The sequence below is a fragment of the Chaetodon trifascialis genome, chromosome 21 (assembly GCF_039877785.1).
Source record: "Chaetodon trifascialis isolate fChaTrf1 chromosome 21, fChaTrf1.hap1, whole genome shotgun sequence".
Lineage (NCBI taxonomy): Eukaryota > Metazoa > Chordata > Actinopteri > Chaetodontiformes > Chaetodontidae > Chaetodon > Chaetodon trifascialis.
In genome coordinates this window covers 15566793-15583376 of record NC_092076.1, presented here as the reverse complement: position 1 = coordinate 15583376, position 16584 = coordinate 15566793, and the positions used below count along the sequence as shown (strand labels likewise).

Genomic DNA, 16584 nt, shown 5'->3' with positions numbered 1-16584 from the left:
GTGAAGTTTCCAGGATGGCTGTCAGCCCCTCCGTGGTGGAGTCAGCCAGAGTCGCTCTCATCAGATCGCTTCAGCCTCTTCGCAGCAGCCTCTTCCCCGTCGCTCTCTTCCTTGCGTCTCCTCGTGGAGGAGGTGAGGCCAGAAGTTGAGGAAGAATCAGGACAGCTGAAACCAGACCCCTCAAAAGAACCTTCTGGGAGAGTGGTCCAATGTTCTCATGGCTTAAAGGCACCACCTGAGGAAGAAAAGGTGGTAAAAAGTCACATTCTGCACTTCCATAAAATAGACTTAAACAACAGGCTGTGTAAAGTCCTGCTATATTCCCACATAGCTACATTAACTTCACTGCACCAGATGCATCACAAGCACTTTGGAGAAAAGCATTAAGCACAGTGCAGCTGCAAACTTAAAAGTTAAATGAAATGTTGTTCAGTTCTGCTACCATCACTTGAATCATTATATCTAATCAGCAGCTCTGTATGTGCTCTCATCAGTTAAAAGTTCTGCTTTTGTTCTTTTGACTTTTGCTTGTTTGCAGCAGGTGTTTCTATAGTTAAGTGATGTGCATGATCTTTTATTGGTTCAACAGACTGAAAGAATCTCCTGAATGCTGCCAGCGGTCTATCCAGACCTGAGCTTGAGGTAAGGTGTCCTACAAAGGATAAACCTTTACCTTTGGCGCCACCCTCAGGCCAAACTTTACCATCTGTTTTTAATGCCAAGCGGTAACAAAGACTAGCAATGTTTTTATTTTTCTTTTTGTTTTTTGCATTTTCACTCTTAACAATATTTTTTGTGTGCAATGTCACTACATCTTCACGTGGCTGCCAGCATGCCTATAGACTTTAAGTTTTATTAAATGTGAGGAGGAAGCATGATTTTTGTCTTTTAATCCCCAAATAATGCTTCAATACTTAATAAAATGTACTTGTACTTCATTTGAGTATTTCCATTTGTGCTACTTTGTACTTCTACTCTTATACATTTCAGAAGCAAATATTGTACTCAACTAAACATATTTGACAACTCTGAAGATTTAGTTTCATAACACAAAATATAATCCTCAAATAAATTATGATGTAATATTATAGATCAAGATACATTGCTTCAACATTAAAGTGATGAGCGTATTAATGCAGCGATAATTAGAATCCAATAATATAAATTATTCTGAAATATACCATTGTGCACAACAGGTAACTTTACTTTTGGCACTTTGAAATATATTTAAGAATTTAAATGCACGACTGTTACTTGTAACAGAGTATTCTGACACGGTCGTACTGCAGCTTTCACTTCAGTACATGATCTGAGTACTTCTTCAACCACTGGTAAAATGAATGAAACTCAAATGTTGTTGTGACAGGGCAGAGACTGTATTGTGTTTTGGCCAAATGCGGGTTGTAACCATAGTTCTGGTGACAGAGCAACATTTTAGGAATACTCAGTCGTAGCTCATGCAGCGAGATTGTGAAGCTCTCACCAGTTGAACCAGTCACTCCTGATTGCGCCTTGATGAGCAACAGGTGGAGGATTCACCTTACACACCTCAGCCAGAGGACACAGATCTGTGCCTGAGAGCTCCTCTGTTTCGCCTCCTCAGCTTGGCAACAACCCAAAACAGAACTGACGTGGAGAGACAGAAAGTTGGCAGAATGTTGACTGTGACGACTCATTTTAGGTCAGTGGAACTGAAGACGATATGAACCCTGGCACTGAGGAATAGAGCTGAAAGACTTAAAATGACTATACTGTATGATATGCTCGACTCTGAGCAAGTCACCCAGTCTCATACCAGGGAACAATCTCACCCTATGACTGCTGTCATGCCTCCACATCTCACCCATAAAATGTAACAAAATAAAAAGACTGACATATCATGCGGAGTTTAGAAATGTCATGTTTAATTTTCTAAGTTGAGTATGCAGTTTAATTGCCAGAGAATCAGAAATTAAACATTTCCTAACTTTTGTTGGTGAGATTATTATCAAAGGTGCACTGTGCAGCCGACAACACACAGGCACGATTAGCAACTAGCTGTTGAGCCCTCCATCAAACTCTGGGCCAACCCCTAAACTGTCACATTACTGGGATTAGCTAATGTACTGTAATTACTGATCTTCAAATCATATTCCCTAAAATTACTCATTACTGCAAAAAGTAATGTTGATAAGTAATGTGTTACTGCACGACACTGGTACTGAAACACCTGCGTTGGAGAAACATAAGTGACACTGAAGGCAAAATTCAGTTTGCTTCCAAAGACATATTTTATTGATCCTGTGAAAACAATTTTTTGTTTCAAATAAATAAACTGCACAAATTTAATGAAATTTCCTTCGGTGAGCTTTCACGAGCTCAAGCCGACTGAAAGCCATTTCGCAGACGGAACATTTATGGGGTTTCTCCCCTGTGTGAGTCATTCGGTGTCTCTTCAAAATGCCTGTGGATTTAAAATATTTCTCACATGTTGGGCATTTATACGGCTTCTCTCCCGTGTGCATCCTCATGTGTGCTGTCAGGTAATAGGACTGCACGAAGCCCTTGCCGCATTCCTGACACCTGAACGGCCTCTCCCCAGTGTGATAGCGAGTGTGTATCTTTAGCTCTGACGCAGATCTGAAACTCTTGTCGCACTCGTTGCACGAGTACGGCCTTTCCTCCGTGTGGGTGAGGTCGTGCCTTGTCAAGGAGCTCGCGCTTCGGAACAGCTTGCCGCAGTGGGAGCACGGGTAGCGCACGCCGGTGTGGAGCTTCGCCACGTGGAGGTCCAAGCTTCTTTTAAGCGCGTAGGCTTTCCCGCAGTGCTCGCAGCAGAAGCGCTTCTCCTTGGCGCTGCTGTGACAGCACAGCCTGTGGATCTTCAGGGCGGCGTTGGACTTGCAGCCTTTCCCGCAATCCCAGCAGAGGAAAGGAGCCTCTTTGGTGTGAGTTCGGTCATGTAAGGCCAGGGCGGACGCGTAAACGAACGCTTTGGGACACTTGGGGCATTTGAAAGGGAGGTCGCCCGTGTGGAACCTCTCGTGCCTGATCAGACCTCTCAGGTCCGTGTAGGCTCGTTCACACAGGGTGCAGGCAAAGGGTCCCCTGAAGTCATGCACTTCCACATAGTGCTGGCTGAGGTCTATGAAACCTTTGAAGCTCTGCCCGCACTCGGTGCAGGGACGAGGCTTGTGTCTCAGATTATGCGTTTTAAGTCTTGCTGTGTCTGAGAACGACTTGTTACATTCCACACAATGCAGCGAAGTATCCGTCTTTTTCAACTTCAAACCTCTCGATTTCTTGCCCCTCTGATTACCTGGATGATATTGCTGGCCCTGTTCTCCTAACTGGACTTTGCTGACGAACGGTTGAAGGTCTTGCTTCGTGGGAAGAGGTATTACGTCTCCAGAAGGAGCCTCTAATTCTTTCTGATTTACTTCCCCTTGAGTGTTTTTGTCTTCAGCTGCTTCAGAGGACCAGCTCTGAAGCTGTGCCACAGCGGTTCGACACACATTTAACTCATGTCTCTTCAGGTCGTACTGGAACTGAAAGCGTTTCTCACAGCACAGGCACCGGAAAGGCCGCTCTCCCGTGTGGGTTCTCTGATGCCTTCTCATATCCGACGCACGACTGTATGTCTTACCACACGTGGGACAAGTCTTGCCAGTCGGTGGAACTCGAGGAGCCCTCTTTGGCTGCTCATTCTTGGCTATCATTGAAACGTTTTTCACTTTCAGACTTCGGTGTTGTCTGACTGGTCTTTGGGATGTGATCACAACAGGTGCATACTGTACTACATTAGATACATTGATGTTTTGCTCTTGTTCACCAGTTACCGTCCTCGGACTGACCTCCTTGTTGTCTTCTTTTGTGTCTGTGGTTCTGACTAATGCCTCAGTTTGCTTGTTGTCTTTGGTATTCATCACCAAGTCTTCAACAGAGGGTTTATCCTCTGTGGCCGCAGTCTCCTCAGCAACAATTTCAACATTATACCCTACTTGAACCTCAACCGCACAAGAGTCTCCACTCATCTTATCCCCAACCAAAGGCTCAACACGTTGAACAGAGTGTGAGATCTCGCCCTCTGCTCCTTCTTCACTGTTAGCACAGGACTGGTTCTTCAAACCTCTGATGTCCGTCTTTCTCCTTTTTTGTTTGTCGCTCTCCGTTTTAACTGAGTCTGCACCTTTTCCCAGTGTAGCAGTCTCCACTGTCAGTTCTTTGTTGAATGCATCCATGTAATCAGTTAACATATTTGCTTCCAGTGGTGTTTCTTCCCCATCTGTCGAGACTCTTACCAAAGGTGGTAGACAGAGAGCTGAACAAATGCTGGCACCAACTGCTGGATTGTCTGAAAATTAAAACACACAGAGAAACCATTACAGCCGCATGCCGCGAACTTATAACATCCATCCAAACTCGACAGCATGCTTACCGTTTTCATTTAGGTGACTGAGACCTTTTTGATATTCCAGAAGAGTTTTCAGTTCCTGAGACTGACAGAAACACTTGACGCATTCGGACAGAACTGAAGGCACATCGCTGAGCATACAGGAAACCTGTTCATGACAAAGAAAATGGAATTCTTAAGGATTTTGGTAAAAACTCTTTTGTGTTTTCTTTAAGAATATATATGCAGAGATGGAATTGGGATATAGCTAGCATAGGCTAGCTCACAGGGAAGACAGCTAGCTTGGCTCCGTTCAGGACTACATCTACAAACACCAATAAAGCTCACTAATTAACACATCGAAATTGCAAATTGCCAAAATCAACTTTTCCACCATTGCTCAGGTTCCATTCTTAATGCACTGACTTGAGATTGGAGGTTACCTGTTTAAGATTTGGCACAGTGAGCAACTTGTCAAGCTGCAAGAGGAATATCTCCACAAGCATCCGTATGTCTTCAAAGTACTCGTCTCCAAATCTCGCTGGGAAAACATCCTGAAATTGAGCGAGTTGTTTTAATGGATATCGCTGAACAGTTTTCAACAGACAGGATAAAAATATCTACAAGCCTTAAGTCCAGAGACACCGACCTGGAAGAAGTGCTGTCTCTCCTCCTGGTCTTTAATAAGGGTGTTAACCAGACTGAGGAGGTTTGATGCTGACGATCCATCTCCTGAATCACGAATCTGTGGTAAAGAGCAATGGCTGGTAAGCTCTGGTTGCCACTTCATGGTAACCAGACACACATGAAATAAAACTAAATGTACCTCCGTGTTCCACAGTGAAGTGACTACATCGAGGTGTGGCTGAATGGTCACAAGGTCTATCGTCTGCTCTGGGCGACACAACTCCAGTGTCAGCTAAAACCAAGGAAAGTTTGTAACTTTGTAGCCTTACATGAAGAGTCAGCACTGTCCTGTCTTTGAAATACAGCATGTGGGTTGCAAAAGGCCCATCAATAGTTCTAGCATACAGTACCTGAGCCCGGAGGCCAAGGCTCAGCAGACACCTCTGTCTGCGATTAAGAAGCTCTGGGACAATGTCTGTGACTGCTGTCACAAAGTCGTCCAGCAGCCCATAATTGGCCACCACTTTCTGCTGGACAGTTGCCCAGATTACTGCAGAGACCAGGCGAAGCGGTGGGACCAGGAGGCGCAGGCAGGACAGGGGCAGAGGGGGGTCTGTAATGAGAGATGAATGACACGAGTCGGTTTAAGAGAAGCGATGCAGGTAACACTTGCTGATTAAGTAAAAAATTATCTTTGATAAATGGGCAAGCAAGAGAATACAGTGGTATTTAAAAGAGAGGAGGTGAGGAAGGTGTTATGTGATGCCAAATACCATTCAAGACTATGATGTTCTGATAGCCACTATGTAAAGCTTATTTTGGTCAGTTTTATAAAAAATATTTAGACTGTTTAAATTAGCATTTATCTTGAACACTACTTTGAATTTTATACAAACGTCCCTACACACTACTGGCTGCAGCCGTAAATAAATATTCGAAATGACTTGATACAAGCTCGAAACTTTTCTCGAAATAGGTTTTAGCCATCGTATTATATACATGCCGAATTCTAGACCCCTTGTAGACAATTCTTTGGTTTTATTTCACGGGCCACGTACGTATGAAAAAAGGGTAGCTGTGCTTTAATTTGACAGATTCAGAACGGAGTTCGGCAGGCCACGTTTAAAGTGACGGGTACAACGAATGACGGGGTAACGTTCGAGTACACCGTAGTACTGTCCAGCAACCAGCCTGCGCAGCACATAAACAAAGCTAACAGCGAGGATTAACTCATGCGCTCGTCTCGGAAATAGAGAGTACACAATAAGTCTGCCGAATGTTCATTTTTTGTTGAATGATTTACATAAAAGAGTCAAAAATTTCACACCCAACGTGAACTCAGCGGGTTATTTTAGAGGTTATGGAACGAAGCCACGGCGATGATGTCACAATAATAAAAAAAATGAAGAATTTCTTCAAAACATTGCTGCTACCTGTCTTCTCAGAGATATACTGCATATTTCGGCTTCACTCGTTTTGTTATCTTCCGAGCAACAGAAATGCAAACAAACGACAAAGTTGCAATTAAAGCCAAACAGCGGCCAATCGCGGACACAGTTCCGGGGACACATTTAGCGGTGACTCAGGAAGTCCAGCCAATGCGGATGTGACTTTTGTTGTCATAATGGGCAGACACAGGTGAAACAGTCTGAGGATATTTGTGAGAAGGAGTCAGACAATGGGTTCACAAGACTAAGATGGCGAGTAAATAACAGCTGGCTTTCTTAAATCCACCGCACCCTCAGGTTTGTTTGTTTGTTGTCTTGGAACTGGAGACATGCACTGTCGTGTTGGTTTACAGTTGGCTGCCATTACCTTCTTTACCGTCATCTAATATTAACACGCAGTGCTATCCACTGGCCAGTCTGGTCGCTTCTTCGAGACTGCATCCGCTGCCTGTCAGCTCTCCTTCTCAGGCTTGTTGTCCATTATGTGTCATCTACAGCTGAGGACATTGATTTTTGTAGCGTGGGTGGTGGGCTACATCGCCTTTCTGCTCTCCATCAGGAGGATGTGGACAGGGAAGTACGTCCGCAGTCCGCTCGTCCGTTCACTGTTTATGGACATGGTGAGCGAGAGAGAGGCGGCCGCGATTGAGACACAAGAGGTATGAATTATCGATCAGTCGATTATTAATTAGTCACCAGCATTGTATATGAACTTGCATGGTCAAATTGTTTGGCCGACACCCAATGTGCACGTGGAGACTAGACTCGCGTGCACTTTTTCCTATTAGCAGGGTGCAGATTGCAGAGTTGACACATTTTGAAATGGACTTTGGCATGAGGCTGTTAAAGATGTGGCAGATAACAAAACTGGCTTATCATGCTGCACTTCTTTATTTTATTTACCTGCAAGGACGTGTGTACTCATCTGCCGTTTTGATAGTCTCACAGTTTAGTTTAGAAACTGTCGTCTGATTTGAACATGCATCCTGGATGGATGGATGGATGGATGGCTTCTGGGCTTTCTGGTAGATCTGTCCTAGTGCCTGATATTTTTTTCCAGTCTTATTACACTCCCATTGAGACCCAGAAGAGTGTCACAGCTCCAGATACCTGTCAACTATAATTAGCAGTTAGCTCACATTTAATCATAGCTGCATCTTAGCAGTCTGCAAGAAAGGCCAGAGTAGCCGCGCGAACTGTGCATGTACACATCCACATCCACGAACTGATACAGTAGGGGAGTATCTGCACACTTTGTACCACTGATAAACACTGATATGAATAAAAAGTATAATGCAAAGATGTCCTCCAAAAATCATTCAGTCACACAGAAAAGTCCAAGAAAATATGAGGAACTTATTTAAAGGTGGGTGCCATAACTTAGCCTGACACTAGGGGGCAACAAGAGCTGCAAAAGATACACAATGTGTCAAATATTTCTCTCTATATACATGTTAAAAAGACGTTTTTAGTGATGTATGTAGTTTATTTTGGCAACTATAGATTGATCCTAGGGGGAACTGGTTCACTACCTAGGCTGGGATCACATGTCTGCAGTTAAACGATAATCCTACAGGAAAGGTTTGATTTTCATTGAAGCCATTAAGCTGTAAAGAGTCGAGGAAGTAGACCTGACCAAAGTCTGCAAGGTTCCCCCACTGTAAAGGGTTCTTCTTCTCTTGAGTTTGAATCGTTCTCGTACCTTTTTCCTGTGGCTCTAGTGGTACCAGTGCTGTCCTGACCTGCTCGGAGAATCGGTGCAGCCCTTGTTCATCCAGAGCCACCTGGACTCAGACACCAAGGCTTTCCTCAAGCAGAGCGTGGAGAAATCAGGCTGGCTGTTCACCCAGCTCTACCACTCTTTTGTGTCGACCGTCCTCAGCCCTCTTGTCTCCCGCACGTCCATCAACGGGTGAGTAGCGCAGACACGGATCTCGTCTCTGTTCCACCTGCAGTGTATCTTCCTCTGACGCGCCGTCTGTCTCAGGTTTCTGGGTCGTGGCTCTATGTTTGTGTTTTCTGCGGAGCAGTTCCAGCGGCTGCTTCGGATCGGTCCAGAGTGGCGGGCTGACAGACTGCTGGACCTGGGAGCTGGAGATGGAGGTGTCACAGAAGTGATGGGAGCCCATTTCAGAGAGGTTTATGCAACCGAGGTTTCACCACCCATGAAGTGGCATCTTCAGAGGAGGAATTATAAGTGAGCCATAAATCACAGGCCAGATTTAAACTCAAAATTCTTTGTTATCTGTTGTTCTGATGAATTCAGTGAGATATGCATCCCACAGCACTAATTCCATCAGTACAGCAACAGATAGGGAAATATATTATGCTGATTTTACCATGTGAGGTATGCAATGTACAAAATGTGGAGACGCCTAAAATTCTAATTCTTGCACCCTTACAAGTAACTCGTTACCATCCAAACATCCTGTTTTCTGTCCCACTCAGAGTTCTGGGCATAGATGAGTGGCAGCAGACTGGTTTCCAGTATGATGTGGTCAGCTGCCTGAACCTGCTGGACCGCTGTGACAATCCTCTGCACCTCCTGCAGGACATCAGGCGATCGCTCGTTCCCAACACAGGCAGACTCATCCTGGCTGCAGTGCTTCCCTTCCAGCCTTACGTGGAAGTCGGTCAGTCGGGAATCAGTACAACTTGATTCATACGTGTAATTCTGTATACTTCCTGTATGATCCAAATGAAATGTCTCTATTTCTTTGCTTAGGAGGAAGATGGCAGCGCCCCAAAGAACACCTTAAAGTGAAAGGAAAAACATGGGAGGAGCAAGTAACCGAACTGACCAATGAGATTTTCCGAAGGGTGGGGTTTGAGGTGGAGGCTGTCACCCGGTTGCCATATCTCTGTGAAGGAGACATGTATAATGATTACTATGTTCTTGATGATGCAGTGTTCGTTCTCAAGGCCTCAGAGGATCGTTCAGGACTTGCTCATTGAATACCAAATGCACTGTGGCGCCGTCACAGGCCCGTATTTTGCTAAACTAACCTATCTCGTTGTTTCCTCCCGGGTGGATTTTAGTGCAATTCTCATAGGCTTCATTCATAAAACACAGTATTTCTGACTTGTTTAGAAATGGTGAGTCAGGTATGAAGCTCAGGTACTGTAGTTCCAACATTTATCAGCCATCTTGTGTGACAGCGATACCTCTACTTTAAAAGCAAAAAAAAACAAAAAACAGTTGAATGGCAGTTTGCCTGTAATGAAATGCCATTGAAGATCAAATCTTCTGAGACATATCACCATGTTGTAAGTGTTTGTTCTGTAAAGTCTGTTATGTTTGGGCAGTGTTTTGTCATTCAGTAAGATCAGTGGGAATAATCGTGGTTCAATCTTTCTTGAATTTAATTTTTTTTTAAATTTTTTCTGTGTCTAATTCAAAGGACCAGTGTGTGCGCACACTTGACTTAATCACTTCTGGGCTTTTAGAAATCTAATGATTTATATATTTTTTTAGCATGTAATCAGTATGATGAAAGTAATATGAGGCCTTCTTAAAGCAAGCCTGTAACTTATATGAAACGGGCTACTGTGGCCACCAAGTGCCACAAAGGGGGACGTGTTAGCAAGCTGAAAACACAGCACTGATGCAATAAAGTTGTTGTGGTAAACAATTGCGTCTTTACACATGCAGTAGTAGGAGCCATATAAGCATTCGTTTGGAGTCTCAGCCTCCTGAGATAAATATTTGGCTCCTCAGCAGCTGAAATTCTGCACTATATTAAACCAGCTAGTTGCTAATGTTGTGTATCTGCTGTTTGTAGGGGAGAACAGCCCTTTTCAGCAGCTTGAAATGAGCCTTATGACAGGGAAGTAACCCAAAATAGACTTAAAGGCTCCATGGAGATGAGGGGGCCTGCAAAGTTGGGTGGTGATTCCCAGTGAGTTTGTCACTACAAACAACCCTTAGAAAAATGCAATAAATCTGCTAAATCGTCAGTTATGCAACAATATCTATCTTAAGTTTGTTAACATGAGCCTCCATAAGACAATGGTCATACCAGACCAAGTACAGCTGTAGCAGAACAGCCCTGAGTGTACTGGATTAAACAAGTGTGTTGTACTCCTTTTGAATTCACATTTTTATTTGGAAGAGGATGGCCTCGCTTTACATTGCTGTTGTGCCCCCTGAGGTGTTACAGCACAACGGACGAAAATGTGCCACGATTTATGCCATATTTGTATTGAAAGAGTATAATCTGGGTTGCAGGGTGAAAGAAATCTAGATTATTTTTGGCATTTGTATGTTCTCATTCTTCTGTGTCAATAAATGAATGTGACGTGTAAGTAGTTGAGATGATCTTACGTACTGCAGTAACTGTCAGTGTGAATTACAGTCCATAGCCAAAAAAAAAAAAAAATACACAATGGTGTGTGTTGCGACAGTGTTTCCTGCTGCAGATGGCTTTTTCACACTTGTATATTGCACATTTATGCTTGCACAATCAGCCACAACTGGAAGTAGAATAGTTGTTCGCTGATACAGCATTTCTACACGTTTGTGATAAAACATTACCTCTGTTTCTGTCTTAGTTTAAATTGAAATATTACTCCTTTCGTGTGACAAGTACTTTCTCCACATAGCTGCGGTACATTTCCTTGTACATGACACCTAGGTGCTGGAAGAAAGAGCTCAAATTTACAATGTTTTCCACAGAGCCTGGAGGCAGCATCAGTATATAATAATCTATGCAAATCAAGCATCCTTGCGTTCTGATTGGCTCAGCGCATCAGCGTTTCCCCTCTTGCATTGGGTACTGTTGTCTTGGCCACGTCCCCAAGCCACGTCGCGCTTTGCTCGCCATTTTCCCATCTTCTGAAGCGAGAATCTGTCTATTCTAGTGTCACGGTGTCATTCAACTCTGTCAGGTCATCAAATAATCGTTACCGGAGACGAATTGAGCTCTTTACAGAGTTTTAAATCGGTGTATTTCTGCTTGCGCTGCCATAAACATGAACATTTTCAGGCTAACCGGCGATCTCTCCCACCTAGCAGCCATCATCATCCTGCTGCTAAAAATATGGAAAACCAGGTCTTGTGCCGGTGAGTAGTCGCACACCTTAACTTAGAGTTTGCATGACCCCCTGTCTTGCACAGAATGTGTCCTGCCATGCAAATGGACAGTGTATCCAGGCGAAGTGGGTCTCTACTGTGCAACGTCTTCTGTAGTGGTTCCTCATTAGCGGGTTCTCGGCTAACGTTAGCTCGCTGGCTAGCAACACCAACACTGGCTAGTCATTTCTCAGACTGTCACTGTCACTGTTAAGACCATGACGAGCATGACGAGGAGCGATGTGAAACTTGTTAATTGCTCTTGTCGAGAGGAAGTACCTGTAAAGTCCAGCTAACAGCAGCTGTCTTGCTAGCTAGCCCTGACAAGTGCAGCTGGTCCCGTAAGAACGTAAGGTAACCTTAGGGACACGGGGACCAGAGGGCCACAGAATTTGTTAGTTTGACATTTTGGGCCTCGCCGTTTCAACTGTTGGTGGAAACTACTAGCCTCACGTCTTGCGTTGCGCCCCGATTATTCCCACACCTTACGTTAGTTGCGTTAGCCCTGTGTGACCTTTCTGACGTGGCAGCATTGAGTGCTCACAGGTTGACAGCTGGAGATGCAAAGTCGGCGCCTGATTGATATGCTTTTGCATTCACCCAAAGGGAAGAGTTGATTATGTCGTGCTGTTTTATCGCTGTTAAACTTAACTGTGTTTTGCTGCTCTTCCACCGGTCAAAGGTCAGGCCCCTATCACAGCAAGCCAGGTTGTCATCTGATTAATGTCATTACTGGTGTTTGCTTGAGATTAAACCAGACTGCTCTACATGAAAGTCAATCTTATTTAAGCTTTTTCTGCTGCCACTTGCAAAAATACCAGGTAAACAGAGAGGCTTGCTACACATCAGGATGAAGACAGACATGCTCAAACCTACACCGCAAACTGCTTATTAGAGCGCCGCAGTGTAACTTTGTAATATATATTAGTCTTTTCTTGGCTCTGGTATTTCACATGCATTGTCTGTGCACAGGCTGGCTGCAGAGAATTGGACATTGGAGAGTGAATGAATGAATAAAAACTTTTGTTCCTCCTGCAGAGATAAAGTGGGTGGGCATATGTTGTTAAAAAGTAGTAGAGAGCTGTGGAGCCATGTGTGAGGTCTGTGGTTTACTGTGAGTAACTCTGGGTTATTGTATTTGGGCAGAGACAATGCTGTTTGCTTTAAAATGTGTCATTTGAAGTTGCAGCCAATTTAACATCTGGTGACGCAGGTCATGTCAAAAGTGTTTGGATGAATAGATTTCTCTTTAGGTAAGATGTGTCAGCTGTCTGTTTCAGTGGCATGTTAGATACTAACCAGGTTTTCCAGCTGCTGACAACCAGCACTTGCCAATGTTGCCCAATTTGATGAAATGTGTAACATATGGCCATAGCTCGGGGACACGTGTGCAAGCAGTGAGTTCACCACATTTGTTTACGTTAGTCTCATAAACAAACAAAGTAAACTCCAAAATGTCAAGAAATATTTGTATACCCATTGATCTTATTTAGCAAAAAAAAAAAACAACCATACACTTTCTGAACTAGTTAAGCCATTATAAGACACACTACATTCTCTCTTTCCACTACTCCAACAGTTTTTAACTCTAGTTTGGTTGAACTACACCCTCAATTCACTGAGTTAGATGTGAAAATATTCTGACTCTCTTGTTTTCCCTGCTGCCTTCACTGGCCTCTTTTTCTACTGGGTTAGCTCGCTGAGCAGCAGCCCTCACTCCCTCTTCAGAGCCAGGCCATTTTACAGTAACAAAATGACAAAAATCTTCCCAAAAACACAACCGATGATGAACACAGACAGCTGATAGCTTCTTCCAGTCGCCTCATCCTTATACAAACCTGTTTCTGGGATGCAAAAATGTCTGAATGTCCCCTGCTGTCTCCTCACAGGTATTTCCGGGAAGAGTCAGGTCCTGTTTGCCTTAGTGTTCACCACTCGCTACCTGGACCTGCTCACCTCCTTCATCTCTCTCTACAACACCACCATGAAGGTGAAACACGTTGCTCCTCATTCTCATATCCTGCAGCATTTTTCTTTTCACAAAGCATGCAGTGTTTGAGTTTAACTAGTACACCAAGTCGACACACCCGTGTTTGCTAGCTGGTGACGTTGCCCAGCGAGATGTAACAGCTCGTGTCATCGCTGCTTGATCGTGACGGACCGACACACACCGGGACCAGCGAATGTTCATCTTTCATGCTGTCGGTGTCTTTCAGATCATCTACATCGGATGTGCGTACGCCACTGTGTACCTGATCTACCTGAAGTTCAAGGCGACTTATGATGGGAATCACGACACGTTCAGAGTGGAGTTCCTGGTCGTCCCTGTCGGTGGACTTGCTTTCCTGGTTAACCATGACTTCTCTCCCCTGGAGGTTAGAAATACTGCGCAAACACACTCTGATACCTCACCAAATTCAATTCTTTTGTATGCACATGTTACTCCGTCTCTCTCCTGTGTGTATGCTTTGTTCCTCTCTCTCTCTAACCTCTTCTTTTACCAACTGTGCTTGAGCCACTAAAACTAATGAAATGTCTTCGCTTGTAAAGACATTAGTATAGAATAGCTACTTGGAAACATCTGAAGTGACATTCAGTCAAAAGCAATTTGCGGTGTAAACAGGAAGTCACTGTTGCATCACAAACAGTTTTAGGGGTAAAGAACAGAGAAAACTTACTTGACAGTACTTTCTAAATGGTTGAATTTATACAGTATGTATTTCAGAGCTAGTACTGTTTGTGTAGTTTTATTTGGGAAAGCCTTTGCATAGTTTGCTCCTGGTTTATATTATTATTAAATAGTATTTGATCAAGTGTCAGGTCAAACCTGATCACCATATTCCTAGAATTTCACTCTATAGTCTCGTCAAATATTAGCAAGCTGCTGCTGTTTGGTCAGCTCTGCATCAGTCACACATCGGCAGTTAGTGGGTGTAAATATTTACCAGCAAAGGTTTGCATAAGCACTAGTTTGTGTAATGACATGAAACACTTGCATTTTAATGAGGAAAACAGTTGTAGCATGACATGCTTGCCTTGCTTGACATCGCGATGTCGATGCTGAAACAGTACTCGCATATCGTGCACCCCTGAACTGTGGCGTCTCATCTTCCGGTGCAGATTAATGCGCTGGTCTGAGGTTTATACGAGGTTCCCACAAAGAAGAAGCCCTTCCTGAATGACTGGGGCTGCGACTGGCAATCAGCTCTTTTGCTTTGCTGCATTACACGCCAGGCTAATGCAATACAATACAGAGGCCAGACTCTTTGTCTCTCAGTGTTTTGGGTAACCAGGGGCTGAAGCTTTACAGGGAAACTACATCACAAGTGCCCTCACAGGAATCTTGCATACAGCCTTATCTTTCAGTTGGATGTGATAAAAAAGTTTCTAGGACAAATAGGCAAATGTATCTGAATTCATTCAGTGCTTATCAGTGCTCTTTCCCCCCTGTTAAGTCTTCTTCTGTGTCTGTCTTTGGCCCAGATTCTGTGGACATTCTCGATCTACTTGGAGTCAGTGGCCATCCTGCCTCAGCTGTTCATGATCAGCAAGACCGGTGAGGCCGAGACCATCACCACCCACTACCTGTTCTTCCTGGGACTCTACAGAGCCCTTTACCTCATCAACTGGATATGGAGGTTCTACTTCGAGGGGTTCTTTGACATGATCGCCATCGTTGCTGGGGTGGTGCAGACCATCCTTTACTGTGACTTCTTCTATTTGTATGTAACAAAAGGTGAGTGCCGCTGCATTTCTGTTGAATTTTCTGAAACACGGTGAAACAGTGAGTGTTTTTCTGTTGCTGTCTTAGACGGTTAGGCATCAGGAAGTGCTGCTTTAGACTAAAGAAACAATCCCGATATTGGGAACACCAGTCACCCCCACTGTAGCAGAAGTTTTCTAGGTGAATATCTGAGTATCAGGGCATGGCGGCTCACAGCAGGGGGCGACTAATAAAACTGAGGTGCCATGAAATTTTCAATTAGATCAACAGGAAAGATGAAACTTTCCTGCTACACAAAGTGTATTTTTTTTATCGCTTTTTTAAAAGTTTGTCTTCATGAAATAGTGGAGTTTTAGCTCTTCAGGGCTCTAAAAACAATAAAGATTAAATGATCTGAGATGGAAGCATCGTTCTTTGGTTAGCTTGGTCACAGTTCGTGGCATTTTCTTGCTGTAAAGGGACTTTAACTGGTTTGGGAACCATCACATAAAAGCATAATTACCTGCATGCAGTGAGAAAGTATTTGTTTTTTGTGATCCCACACATATAAGTATGAAACAATATGTGTTTTTTTTTTTTGGTCTGTGTTAAACATAAAAACTGTCTTGTTTCAGTACTGAAAGGAAAGAAGCTGAGTCTGCCAGCTTAAGTGCCAAAGAGGAGTGATTTGGCAGACTCATAGAGGAGGTCAGAGGGGAGGAGGAGCGGAAGTGGACACCTCTGACGACCCCCCACCTCCCCCTCCACCACCGCTTCCTCCTCTTCCCCTCCCGCCAGTGTAAGATGCCTGAGACAGAGAGCAAGCGGGAGCTGCTGGCTTTCTTCTGATCCCGAATCAGTGGAATCAGAACCCCCCTGCAGAGGCTGGCCCATGGCCTTTGGATTTCTGTTTGATGCATCTTGCCTTAACTTTTTTTATTACTCTGTATAAAGGAAGAAAAGAAAAAAAAAAGCAAGAAAAGTTTTCTACAGAAAAATGTGTAAGATTTGACACATTGGTGAATAAGAGATGTAAAATTGCCTCTGATTTGGCATTGTATGATATTGAAGTGGACTTCTTGTGGTGGGATATTATTGACTCAAGCATTTGTAATAGTATTTGCAATCGAAATAAATGTGCATTGTTTTTCCTGAATCAATTTGGGAGGAATTTGTCGATTCCTCAGAACTTTGGTGGTCAATTTGTTCATGTTTTTCTCTCCTATTTTTGACCACGATGCATTCCCGTGTACAAGGACAATCTATTTTAGTTGCCAAGCCCTCGGTAGAATATACATTGAGTGTAGTTGCGTCTGTGTCATGTTATTGCTCCATATTGAGCTGAATGCTCAGCAGGAAATGA

General features: G+C 43.8%; 3 protein-coding genes across 4 annotated transcripts; 2 read left to right on the top strand and 1 right to left on the bottom strand.

Annotated features, from left to right (window-relative positions):
- Positions 1–2248: 2248 nt before the first annotated feature.
- Positions 2249–6568, bottom strand: LOC139349835 (zinc finger protein 665-like). Its single transcript, XM_070990838.1, has 7 exons — positions 6433–6568; positions 5410–5612; positions 5199–5291; positions 5022–5117; positions 4816–4926; positions 4418–4541; positions 2249–4333 (listed from the first exon to the last, which is right to left on the bottom strand). The coding sequence occupies exons 1-7, from the start codon at positions 6455–6457 to the stop codon at positions 2325–2327; spliced, it is 2661 nt and encodes an 886-aa protein (XP_070846939.1). The 5' UTR covers positions 6458–6568; the 3' UTR covers positions 2249–2324.
- Positions 6567–10752, top strand: mettl9 (methyltransferase 9, His-X-His N1-histidine). Of its 2 annotated transcripts, XM_070990839.1 has the most exons (6): positions 6569–6744; positions 6945–7106; positions 8169–8359; positions 8435–8644; positions 8896–9080; positions 9173–10752. In XM_070990839.1, exons 2-6 carry the CDS (start codon positions 7011–7013, stop codon positions 9400–9402), a joined length of 912 nt encoding a protein of 303 aa, XP_070846940.1. In that variant the 5' UTR covers positions 6569–6744; positions 6945–7010; the 3' UTR covers positions 9403–10752. The 2 variants fall into 2 exon arrangements, with proteins under 2 accessions (XP_070846941.1, XP_070846940.1); XM_070990840.1 differs by having other exon boundaries at positions 6567–7106.
- A 475-nt stretch (positions 10753–11227) lies between these two features.
- LOC139350132 (ER lumen protein-retaining receptor 2) lies at positions 11228–16532 on the top strand. The gene is made up of 5 exons (XM_070991265.1): positions 11228–11509; positions 13408–13508; positions 13735–13893; positions 15002–15254; positions 15857–16532. The coding sequence occupies exons 1-5, from the start codon at positions 11419–11421 to the stop codon at positions 15889–15891; spliced, it is 639 nt and encodes a 212-aa protein (XP_070847366.1). The 5' UTR covers positions 11228–11418; the 3' UTR covers positions 15892–16532.
- The last annotated feature ends 52 nt before the right edge of the window (positions 16533–16584 follow it).

What these genes read in the sequence shown, in the direction of transcription:
- LOC139350132 (XM_070991265.1), top strand. Translation starts at nt 11,419, where the DNA reads ATGAACATTTTCAGGCTAACCGGCGATCTCTCCCACCTAGCAGCCATC. An exon ending in ATGACTTCTCTCCCCTGGAG is followed by an intron (nt 13,894 to 15,001) that starts GTTAGAAATACT and finishes TCTTTGGCCCAG; the next exon opens with ATTCTGTGGACATTCTCGAT. An exon ending in CTATTTGTATGTAACAAAAG is followed by an intron (nt 15,255 to 15,856) that starts GTGAGTGCCGCT and finishes GTCTTGTTTCAG; the next exon opens with TACTGAAAGGAAAGAAGCTG.
- mettl9 (XM_070990840.1), top strand. Translation starts at nt 6,930, where the DNA reads ATGTGTCATCTACAGCTGAGGACATTGATTTTTGTAGCGTGGGTGGTG. An exon ending in CCGCGATTGAGACACAAGAG is followed by an intron (nt 7,107 to 8,168) that starts GTATGAATTATC and finishes CTGTGGCTCTAG; the next exon opens with TGGTACCAGTGCTGTCCTGA. An exon ending in CTTCAGAGGAGGAATTATAA is followed by an intron (nt 8,645 to 8,895) that starts GTGAGCCATAAA and finishes TGTCCCACTCAG; the next exon opens with AGTTCTGGGCATAGATGAGT.
- LOC139349835 (XM_070990838.1), bottom strand. Translation starts at nt 6,457, where the DNA reads ATGCAGTATATCTCTGAGAAGACAG. An exon ending in CTTCACTGTGGAACACGGAG is followed by an intron (nt 5,118 to 5,198) that starts GTACATTTAGTT and finishes TCTTTACCACAG; the next exon opens with ATTCGTGATTCAGGAGATGG. An exon ending in CTGTGCCAAATCTTAAACAG is followed by an intron (nt 4,542 to 4,815) that starts GTAACCTCCAAT and finishes TGTCATGAACAG; the next exon opens with GTTTCCTGTATGCTCAGCGA.